Source organism: Hakea prostrata, chromosome 10, assembly GCF_041222555.1.
Source record: "Hakea prostrata isolate BN-2017 chromosome 10, UWA_Hpros_2, whole genome shotgun sequence".
NCBI lineage: Eukaryota > Viridiplantae > Streptophyta > Magnoliopsida > Proteales > Proteaceae > Hakea > Hakea prostrata.
The window spans coordinates 33,671,068-33,683,330 of record NC_142609.1 but is presented as its reverse complement, the minus strand read 5'-3'; the positions used below and the strand labels follow the sequence as shown (position 1 = coordinate 33,683,330).

The following is a 12,263-nucleotide window of genomic DNA, read 5'->3' as shown; positions in this document are numbered from 1 at the left end:
AAATTTAAATTCTTTATTTTTTGAGGGTGGAGGGTGGTTTGGATCAAGCTAATGCCATCATTTATGGTTGGATTACTTGGAGTCTTCATCCTCTATCTTTTGTAGTTTTGTGTGTGAGAAACTAGGATTTGGAGTAGAGGAAAAAATAAAAATAAATTTTATATTGATTTTTAATTTAGTCCAAACCGTTAGCCAAATCAAATCCAAACCATTAGGCCAAACCGTTAGTCAACCCGAACCCAAACCGCACCGAAACCGTTATCTTTTAAATGGGCTGATTTGGGTTGGGGGGTTTTCAGCCCGAAATCGTTAGGCCCGGCCCAAAACCGCTCCAAACCGCACCGTTGACACCCCTACTCTTAATACTGTATTCATTTACAAACTTGTCAATGCATATTTTATGCCTTGTATATAAAGGATTGGGGGTCCTTGTGATCAATGTTTAAAGTATCACACGATACGATGCTAGCCGATATGTATCCATATTGAGTACAACTGATATGATACATCTTGCTACGTCTTTCTATTGAATTACACTAAAATATATTAGCCAGTATGATACAATACTCGATACAAGATGACATGTCTCTTAAAATCACCTGACTGATACAATGCTCGATACCAACACTTTAAACCTTGCCTGTGATACAGAGAATGATATCTTCATTTTGTTGGTCCATGTGATATAGAGAATGATACCTTCAATTTGTCCCATTGTTAAAACTTAAGCATCTCTACCTCCAGCCTAACGAAAAACATAATTAAGGTAGAGAAACAGTAAAAAATTAAGATTAAACTTGTCATAAAATACTGAAAAATATATTTAATTTTTAGTGTAATGCATTTTTTTCCTTTCTTAGGTGATTATCGAAGGCAAAGCCACAATTCAGTATTAGGGAAGACCATAATGACCTTTCTACCCATTATCTTTACTCTACAAAATTTCTCTAATAAGAAATCATTATTGTTTATTCAACATATCCATCTTTCATTCTATAGAACTCTCTTTTGGTTTACAATCTGTTCCACAGCTCCAATCCTCCACTCACCTCCAACACCACCCCCTCCCACCATCCAAGGAAAAAAGTAACATAAAAACTAACTCTTCAATCTCTATTTATTCTCTTATCTCCTCTCTCCTCTCTCCTCTTTTTTTCCTATTTATTTTCTTCCTTTCTATAAGCGTGGCTTAAGAAAATTTGGAAAAAAATCTACTCCACAATTAAGTCTCTTTCTCTTTCTCAATTTATTTATTGTTTCTCTTTTTCTCTTTTCTTTTGTTATTCTTTTTAATTTGATTTTATATTCTATGTTTCTTTATTTCCTCTGCAATTTTTGTTATTTTATTTTGTATTGTGAATAAAATGTCTATAGTTAGTAGGTAATAACTACCATTGATTTACATCTCTTACCTAAAAAAAGTTTTGGTTTACATCTCCTACCAAAGAAAATTTTGGTTTGCATTTAACTTTTTAGGGTTGAAGTTATGTGTATATTTTTTTTTATATTGTTGTGTTAATTTTACCTATATTTTGTCGAAAAAAAAAAATATCATTATCAATAATTTATCATTTTTTTCAAATATGTGTGGGCCCCACAAAATATATGTGGGTCTATTCTTTAATTTAATAAAATAATTTAGCGGTGGGACCCCAAATAGGAAAGTTACTGGCTTTCATTCTTCGCCCCCCCCCACTATTGCATCCTGGGTCCGCCACTGGGGTGTTCACATTTTCCGGTTTCTCAATCAAATCTATTAGTTGGAGTGTCTCAACTGAATTAGCCCTTCTTGGTTCTCTCTCGCCCTGGCATATCAGGGACTTTAACAAGCCTTCTTAAAGAAGACAGCAAATTTGTGGAGTTTTTATTGGTAGACTGAATCCATCCTTACATTAACAAAAACTAAGAACCACAAATATAAAAGATAGGTCTGCAAGTGTAGATTCAGATACATGTGTGTGTTGAATTGGACGTCCCTGACAATGTGGAATGGTGTTTACAGACAAAACCAACACAACTACTCCAAGGAAACTACCTGCTGACTCTGTGTGGACAAGGATATAAAGAAGAAATGAATGAAATATTTGGAAGCCCTGTCGATGTGGGGTCTAGGGTGTTTTCAGACATCCAACATTTTTACATTCTCATGCTACCAACATATTTCAAAATTTCAGCCCAGAGCTGAGGGATTGACGAGTAGAATTGCCATTCAAAGTCAAGGGGAAGAACTTGATTGTGAGAATGGCTGAGAAGAATTCCCAGGATCCTCAGGGATTTGAGCTTACAGAATGGACCAAGAGATGAAAGTGACACCCTCTCCAAATTCGTGTAGCCTCACCAAAGGTTTGCATTAACAGATTCTAACTGCTTATAGATAGCTTTGGGAAAATAGGCATCACCCAAAAGTTGGTATGGAATTGACAACTGCTTTTGTGATGACTTATAATTGAAGATTGCATTTCCCATTGGAGAATGAACCTTCGTAATCATATGTTATAGGTCTGCACTGCACATTGGAAGGAGAAAATGAATACATGCCCAGATACTTTGAATGAAAAGCAATTTTCATTTGTTCGTTGATAGACTTACCCACCATGCAGGCCAAAAAAGGGGCAACTTAAATTGTTATGTAACAAAAAATGGTGCAGTTTTGACATGCCAATTTCTTCAGTTCAAACTTTAGGAAGTCTGATTCATCATGAAAAGAAAAAGAAAATATCTCAAAATCCTTAACAGGATTTCCTCAAATTTTCACGATACCAAAATTTCCTAGCATGGAATTTGACAGAGTCATCTATACAAGGCCTTCAAAGCCCCAGAAGCTATTACAAGAGAAATCAGCCAAAGCTCTGGAAGAAAATGGAATTCATTGTTCTCTACAGGAAGCCATCAAGTCGAGTCTGCAAATCATGCATGGTTGTCATGCCAATGCTCTGTATCTCTTCGGGGGAGTACTCAGTCTTCAGCAGTGATTGTAACTGTAAGTAAGCCTCCACAATGTTCGTCCTGTAGAGATTAAATAATTGAATCATTAAATATGTGATGACGTATAACTGAACACTGCACTACTTGAAGCACTTGCTTCTGTTTCTCCAAGTAATAAAATTGAAAATTTTGGCAATTCTAAACCATCATTTATTTCTGTTGGATGCTCAAGCAAGGAGACCTTCATTTGGTACACAATAACCATAAGCTTTGAGTCTAGGAGGCAACATGGTATGCAGATGTCATCATAAGACAACAAAAACATTGCACAAACTGTAGGTACCACCTGGCAGAAATTGTTGCTAAAGCTTCAAGAAAAACATACTACACTACCTGAGTTTTAGAGAGGTTGCTTGGTATCCATTCTCAGAAACTCTTTTCTGGAACAAAAACTGCTTTGATCCCAAAACGGTAGTAGTCATTTCTAGATTGTTTCTGAACACCTAATTATGTTCCTGAGAAAGGGGTTCTTATGCAAGGCTCCTATCTTGTTCTAAAATATAATAGATGGCTAAAGTTTCCTTCTCTTTGGAAAGCTCATTGCTTGCAATTTTAACAGCCAGTGATGATTGCTGCTGTCTCTTTCTCTCTTCGCCACTCTGTGAATCTCACTCCTTTCTGTTTGCTATCAAAACAAGCAATTGACACACACAATCTGCCCTCTCTTCTCAAAAATTACGCAAACTTTTCTTAGATTTTAAACACTGAGCAAGGCATTTAAAAGTCTAGGTAATTGTCTTTCTTTTTATTTTTATTTTTTATAATTATTAATCTATTTTGGTTGAATTTTGGAATGGATGGCTATAGCAAAATTCATTCTTCAAGCACCTGACATGCTCAACATGCCATTTCATTTCCAAAGTTGGATTAACTTTTCTCAGTCTCTAGTGTACATGGAGGTGAAACACAAAGAGGAAACAAAACAAATGAGTAATGACTCAATAACTTACTTGATAGGTTTGTACAGGATTGTACGCGTTGATGGATTTTGCAGATAAAGCTTCATCTTCCCCATCACCCTGGGCAATTCCTGCTGAATGGAAGCATCAACCTGTTCCACACATTCAAGACATTTGATCAGCTTAAATGAATTGACTCTCAGAGAATATGTGGACATCAAAGAAAGCCATGTTCATCGACTATTCTATATTTTCGGAGGGAGAGCGAAGACATCTATATAATGAATGCTTAAACTAGATGACGATTGTAGTTCAGCTAAGGATGCCCAAGTATCAGAATAGGTAAAAATTGACCAAGAAGATGCTTAAGGAATAGTATGAATATGATACTGGAGATTAATTCTTTGCTACCACAAATGGGATGACGTTATCTGTTTCTGGTTGGGATTCTAAAGACAAAAGATAAATTCATAGAGTATGTGTGATTAGGAAGGGTGAAAGATAGACCAAAACTGATGGTTTAACAGAAGATTACATGCATTACAGGTGGCACAATGGAAGAACATAATTAAACTAGAACCAAAAAGATCAGATAGGGTTCTCTAATGACAACAGTGTATGTGTGAGATCCTTAAAAGCAGTGTTAAGTAAACAAGTTCATTAATAATAAACAAATTTTTTGTTAATACTAGTCATGCATGGAGGGACAGCTTTCATTTTATTAATGTCCTGACTGCAGGTCTTGGATCGCCATTTTAATGCACCTTGTAAAGACGGCAAAATTTGTGGAAATTTTATCACAGAACAGGTTCAAAATCCATCTTACCCTTCCAATAACCCACAATCGACATGCTTTCTTATCAATAATGATAACGTCAACGTCAAAAGCAGTGCTGATGAAAGTGAGATGCAAGGAAATGCATAATCTAGATGAGAATATACACCAACACACAAATTCAGCGGGTAACCCACAAGCACTCGCCCAGCGAGGTGTTGTTATTTGGGCAAATTTCCAGCATTGTGTAAATCTTCAGAAAGAACTACATCTTCCATTCTTCGATGATTCTATATTAGTATATCCAAAATAGTACCCAGAAAAAGGAAGCCAGTTTTGGAGCATACCTTCTGGACGAGCTCAGCCACCTTGTCTGGAGTAGCAAAAGCTTGACTCTTTAGTGGCTTAGCCAGGATGGAGTCTGATTTCTGATCTTGTCCTCCAGATGATAATGCAACTTTCACAGCTGTCACCTATAAATAATTCTTTTAAGGATTAATACTAGTATAGCATCTTTCAAATCCTGAAACAGTGAATAGACAGAACATAGTAGAAGCTGCAATATTTCCTATTCTATAGATGTTAGAAACATCCAAAGATCCTTACAATTGTTAGGACTGGGACAGCTATTAGGCATATATGGTTAAATCTTAGAATAGGTCATGTATTCCCCAAAGCCTTTTCATCATTCTGAGTAGTTTTCTGCCATGTGGACTCATGGTTATGCAGCTGTCTGACCACTGGCTAGAAGGAGATGCTATGGATACAAACCAACTGTAGAACTGGTGACCATACCTTCTGTATGGGCCACCATGCTTGCATTCACCACTTGAGCCCTGTTGGTGTTTCCGAATGTTCATGAGACATTTTGGACCTCCACAATGGCAAATGTTTACCTAAGTTTCGGCTTGTAAATAAAGATGCATGGCAATGCATCCAATAAATTTGGAATAACTGAAATACCACATAAGAGTCATTGAGAGCATGGAGGGGTTCCAGGTACAGGTGAGCTAGAACGCTGCTCTAGCTCCTATGACATAATAGTAAAACAGAATGGATTACCTTGGTTACAAATGAAAGCATGGGATCCACAACAAGCTTAGTGACTGACATAATGAACTCTTCGCAGGTGGCTTTTAGGCTCTTCTCCAGATCCTGCAAATACCAAAATATCATAACTAACAACCTTTTTGGCATATTTATGCAAGCAGCAAAATCAACATGTAGATACAAGCGAATCAGCCTAAAATGTCAACACTAGAACTGGAAGGAGCAAATCTCATTAGCTTCAGCCAGTTAGAACCAGTCAAAGCAACAACAGAATCTATGAATAGAGTAACTGGAAATGAACCAAGACAAAGTTTCAAGTTGCTTAAAGTCAATTATCCACAATGTGGTACATCCAGGGGAAGCATCATTTGAAATTTTTGGTCAATACCTTGGCTTTGGAGTAAAAGTAGAAGAATGAGAGCACCACATGATTTTGATGAAATGGTTCAGCAAAATGACTAAAACAGTGTATCTTTTTGGTAATTTTGCCAAAAAGTTATGGGTACAAATGACTCATTAGATACATTTCACCCATATTTTGCCAGTTACATTCCATCTGCTGATGAATCCACATAGGTAGTTGAAATCGCTTGGGAAACCCCAAAAAAGACTTAACTTTGCTGCTGAATCAAACTACTTCAAAGTATATTTGCTAATTCTTTCCCAGATTACAAGTTTCAAAGTAGATCACCAAAATCCTTTGAAATTCTTCCATTTTGTTATATGTTTCCTTGCTAGAATTGGATAACTTTTGGAACTCAGTCATGACACCAGAATTTATGTTCAGAGTCTGGATCCTCTACCAGCATTGGGAGGAAATTTTCGAACCTACATGGTTGGATTCTTGACATGTGTCGAATCTCAAAGCAAGATCTTCTTTTCCTTTTTGAAATTTACTAAAATGGTGATTAATGGTGTTTAAGTTGTGTTTAGTTAGTTTCCCAAAAAAAGGAAATTGCTTGAGATTAGGGAAGAAAATTCGATCCAAACAAGAATTTCGACCTTGCAAAAGGCCAAAATTTCGACGTTTCGGTCGAAATTTCGGTCAAAACTGGACACTTTTTTCTAGAAATTGGAACTTCAATTTCGGGCCACATATGATAGACTCAAAATGATTTGGATTCTTGCACACTACCTATTTCAAGCATAAGAAACATAATGGAACTAGTATTTTGCCAAAAAAAAATACCATTGAAAATTTATCATTCAAGTATACTAACAAATGACTGGTTCCGACAAGTGCAAACTATATTGCATACAAGCATAAAATCATCAGCATATATGAATTGTTTGGTAGAATGGTTAAATATACAGCAAGTCAACAAAATAAAATGACCGACTAGATCAAATGATGGTGTCTCACATATATTAAGTTGAAGCCTATATATCATATACATAAAATAAAAATACATAATTTTATAAAATAATTATTAAAATCAGAAAATGAAAAAAATGGTAGCAAATAATAAAAAGATAAGTTTAACAAAACATAATCATAGATCATAGTCCTAGGCTAAACATATATTAATTTCAAGACAATACAAGATCATTTAAGGCATGAACAAAACAAAAATAAAAAAGGGGAACTTTGGAACTATTGGGTATGGCTCATGCTTCACATTCTATTGTTGCCAGAGTTTCCTTTGTAGTTGTTGTGGCTTAGAAGGTGTTTGGAGGCAAAAAAGAGAGCAAAAGAGGTGTTTGAAGGCAAATGAGTCGTGGAAATTAGGTGAAAATGGGATAGAAATCAACAAAAACTAGGGAAAAACAAGTTAGAAAGTTGAAATGGTCGAAATTTCGGTCGAAACCTCCGAAATGGTCTAAACCTCCGAAATTTCGGTTGAAATTTGACACTTTTTCGAAATAATTAGAATTTCGTTTCATTTTTGAAAAAATGCAGACATTTCGACCTAAATTTCGACAATTTCGGTCACATTTTCTTCTATGTTTGAGATTGGACACGTGTAAAAAATCCAACCATATGTGTTAGAAAATTTTCTCTCCATGTGGGTAGAGACTCTTATGTTCATGGATCGAGTTTCAACATCGATTTACATGGTGTTAAAATTGACGGTTTCCTTGAAGCTAAAAAAGGGTCAAGATTGCAAATTTGGGGCTTATTTTTTATATTGACACAAAGCTTGATTTTTTTGCACAAAGATTTATTGATCTAAAAAAACAAATGATATAACAACAACAATAATAATAAGCCTTCTCCCAAGTAAATGGGGTTGGCTACATGGATTCTTGCCTTCCAATCAGTTCTGTTTGAGGCCATGCTAGATACAAGACCTAAGCTATGCATATCCTTTCTCAACACTTCTCTTAAGGTTATCTTAGGTCTACCCCTAGCTCTTATAGTTCATTCAATTTGGATTATATCACTTCTCCGTACAGGGGCATTTATAGGTCTCCGTTGAACATGGTCGTGCCACCTCAAACGACTTTCCCGAAGCTTATCACTTATAGGAGCAACTCCCAAACCAACTCTAATATGATCCTTACTTATCTTATCCTTCCTAGTTTTGCACTCATCCTTTAAAAAAAAATAATCATGATTTCAAAAAATAAATGTTGAAATAAAAACTTCAATTTTAAGCTCAAGCTACCTGCTCATATACGTTAGGCATCATAAGCCAATACCGAATTTCAAGTGAGAGGCTTTAATATTCTACCAAGAGATTCATTTCTTCCATTTTTTAGAAATTAAGTGAAAATAGGAATAGTTATTCTGTTTTGGGTTGATAAATCATGAAAAGTATGAAAATGAATTTGTCATGATTTTCACCTTAAGATGGTTATTGATGTGTATGTCCCACTCATTATTGTTAATTAGGTAATTTATTTATTAAAAAAAATAGGAAATAGTTTTATTTAGATAGGAAAAGAACCTGACTTGCAGCACAGACCATAATTTTTTGTTAATTTAGGTAATTTATTTATTAAAAAAAACTAGGAAATAGCTTTCTTTAGATAGGAAAAAAGAACCTGACTTGCAGCAGAGATCAGAATTTTTTTCCCGGTAGCTTTTTATTGATGTGTGAATGGATTTCTGGGTTTTCCAACCACCAAAAAAAAAAAAGAGAGAAAAAAGAAGAAGAAGAATAGATGTTGGGATACAAAAACTAAAGCTAATTGCTTTTTTGAACCCTGGATGCAACTATGGTTGCGTACTTGTTTTGATTTTGATCAACTGTATAAAAGGTTTACATCATGGCTGATGATGACAAGGATATAGTGTGGAAGCACAACACACAGAAGAACAAAGAATACAAATATTATGGGGTGAAGATGATGGATTTTGGGACCACAAAATGAAGTGGCATCTGGAAGAGGATGCAAATAACTAATTTTGTCATCTTACTGATGATAATCCACAAGACAGCCAAAGTCATGATGTTTCTCTCAAGGAAGAAGTTCAGCTTATGAGAAATAGAAGAAAAAAAGGGCCTCCTGTTAGGACAGTGTTTGGTGCGCAAGTTTCAAGGCTGCTGCCTTGGTGCGTAGGACTTAGGACAGCAGACTTGGTGATCCAGTTACTAAGTTTCTATTTTTGGAGAAGAATACTTAGTGCACAACTTTTGAAGAGTTAGAGTTACATAGTTTCTATTTTCAGTTTGTGACTATTTTCATACTTTTCTTTTCTGCTCTTTCTATTTGGGCAGATTTTTGTGTTAGTATATTCTGTCCACAAGTTGTTTTTTTTTGTTTCCTTTTTTTAGAGGACAAAAATACTTGTCTCTCAAGTTGTATTTGGGCTTTGATATATATAAATAAAACTAGCCTAACTAGGAGACTGATCTAGAATCACAGGCTCCTGCTGCTGGTTCTTCTCCTATTTTCTTCTTCTTCTTCTTCTCTGTTTTCTTTTCGATTCAGCTACTGGTTCAATTCTTAAGAGCTTGGTTCTAACAAGTCTATTACATATGTACAAAGATCTGAACATGGGATACAGATTGAATAAACGAGTGCACTCATTCCTAGTCTTTGCATTTTAAATAACAATAAGAATAACGATGAGAGGACTATAATCCTAAAATGTCATTCAATACAAGGTATATGCATAAAATGAACAGAGGATGGATGGAGCATAGATCTTTTTAAAGTGCCATAGGCAACAACGAAACAGATACTTGATCAATATCTAACACTAATAACAAGTGTCAGACAAACTTACAAAATCTGAAAGGACGAATATCAATTAATCTGACATACAAAAAAAATTTCATTCTGAAAGAACTGCATGTGTGCAACACTAAGTAATGTGCGTAAAATTCAAGGGCATGTCTAACTTGCAAAAAGAACAAGGCATCTAAATTCAAAAGTAGCCAAATTTTGAATTTCTGAAAATGAATTATCATCTTAATTGAACAAATATCATGGACCATGGTTCCCCACCAGATTCCTTAAGATTGTGATCAGTATGAAACAGACTAAAACAACATTACCACCAAAAACTTCTTTAGGTTAGCAGGAACAAAACAACTAATAATCTGAAAATGTAATCATCATTATCATCAAAAACCGCACTCTTTATCTTAGCAGAAACAATAATATTCATAAACTGAAAACCTCAGAGGCAAATTTCAGGTCATGCTTCATGATAGTCCCAACAAATGTTAAACTATAGATATAAACAAAACAATTTACCTTCTTTGCATCTATTTGACTCTCCAAAACTCGGGGAGATAAAGTCCTTGCCAGTGAAGATGACCTTGACCAATCAAACTGACCTCTGAGAATCCGTCTCAAATGATCCTGGGAATGAAATTGAGGAAAGAGTTGAGAAAAAATTATTTCTCAATTTTTGAATAAAAAACCCTTGAGGTTAAATAGTGAACAAGTCTCACATAATAATGGCACAACTATTTAACATTTCACTACGTTTAACGAAGGTTGCTTTCACAGGCGTTGAGCTTCATAATTTTGGAAAGGTAATATACTGTGGTTAGTTTCTTTTACCAATCCGACTGTTGCAGCGGCGTACCCTTGAGCAAACAGTATATGGATGACACTCTGTCCTATTTTTTTAGACCAACAATTCAAGCTGCAACAATCTCAAAAACTGGAGGAGAAAACGTAATATTAAGACCCAAACAATTAATAGACTTCAATTATCCACCACTAATCCAGTTTGACCTAAAGAATGAAAGTAATCTCCACACAAATGTCTATTTGTCAACCTTGCAGAGGGTGGATGGGAGACTGAAGAAGCGAAGGAATTGTGAAGAAGTTCAGCAAAAGATGTTTCAAACTCCTCCCCTTTCTATTGTTATAAAAGGTATGAATAGAGCAAAGGGGAAAATATCATGTATTCTAGAAGAACAATGTGAAATGTAAGGATTTTGTTTTGCACAGGAACTTGGATATTATTTCTTGAATTAAAAAAAAATAAAATACAAAGATCCTTTTATCCTCCTAAGGTCCTAATCGCCTCTGTATCAGTTTTATCCAACCATAGCCTGTAGATACTAAATGTAAGCTACAGTGTTAGGGCCCTGGGATCATGACACATGGAGGGGAGAGAGAGAGGGTCAGTGTCGGTTAGTGGGTTATAAAAATAGGAGAAAGATGTGAGGAAAGGTTATCGGATATTTTGCATAAGGTTTGGGCAGCCTTTGGCTGAGGGCACCATATGGTGTAGGGTTGAGTGGCATCATCAAAATGAGTGTATCTCTCATTTTGCTTATTCTTCGTTATTCCAATAATTAAATCTTACAAATTTTCGTGTTCGATTTGCAGGTTCCTAGCATACAGAAACTAATTTTCTAACACAACCAAAGATGGCATTTGACACAGGGTTTCCTTCTCTTTTCTTACAATTCAATCACAATAATTAATTTGAAAAAATGCAATCAGATAAAGATAATAACTATAGAAAACAAAATGGGAGTTTCAGCCACAAGACCACTCTGTTCAAACATCTCATATTCTCCCTGCTTCGATGAAGTTTGTTTGGGGGGAAAAAAAGATCAAGACAAATTTATTTCTTCAAGCTTGAACAAGATGGAAAAAAAAAGAACCTAAGAAAGGTCTGACAAAAGGTATGAGGTTGTTACACTAACCAGCAGATGGGAGAAATCAAGTTCCTTGTGTGTGACTGAAAATTCAATGTCGAATGGTGCAATCTAGATGGCAATGATGCAGAATTATTAGTCATACAGTCTCAATTATCCAAAGGGGGTGGGGACAGAAATGAAAATGTAACATACTGTATAAAAAAGATGAAGCAAGGAGATCAAGCGAACCTGTTCCCTTAAGATAAGGAGGTATTTGATAAGGAAAAGTTGTCCATCCATAGGTGAGGACTTCTTAGCAATTAATTTACTTGATTTCTGTAATCAAGATGGCAAAGCACAAGATAATCATAGTTCAGGAAATGTTAAGATGAAAAGTTAACAGCATATCATAATTAGCTTTGTCTGCTGTCAAAAGCCAAGACCAGACTTGTAGAAAGGCTTACTACTTCAAGGCCATCCGTCAAACCCAAGTACCCAACGTATTAATGGAATCAGAACATGGTTATCAAGGTGGCAATACGAGCAAGGAGTTTG

General features: G+C 35.5%; 1 protein-coding gene across 3 annotated transcripts in view; it reads right to left on the bottom strand.

The window, feature by feature from the left end:
* Positions 1 to 2,552: 2,552 nt before the first annotated feature.
* Positions 2,553 to 12,263, bottom strand: part of LOC149002582 (sec34-like family protein) — a 46,701-nt gene continuing 36,990 nt past the window's right edge. For all 3 annotated transcript variants that reach the window (XM_089137189.1, XM_089137188.1, XM_089137187.1), the window contains 7 exons: positions 11,958 to 12,044; positions 11,775 to 11,837; positions 10,360 to 10,467; positions 5,722 to 5,814; positions 5,007 to 5,132; positions 3,936 to 4,036; positions 2,553 to 3,006 (listed from right to left, as the gene is read on the bottom strand). In XM_089137189.1, the coding sequence (XP_088993315.1) occupies positions 2,877 to 3,006; positions 3,936 to 4,036; positions 5,007 to 5,132; positions 5,722 to 5,814; positions 10,360 to 10,467; positions 11,775 to 11,837; positions 11,958 to 12,044 (708 nt within the window). In that variant the 3' untranslated portion in view covers positions 2,553 to 2,876. The remainder of the gene's footprint in view (positions 3,007 to 3,935; positions 4,037 to 5,006; positions 5,133 to 5,721; positions 5,815 to 10,359; positions 10,468 to 11,774; positions 11,838 to 11,957; positions 12,045 to 12,263) is intronic.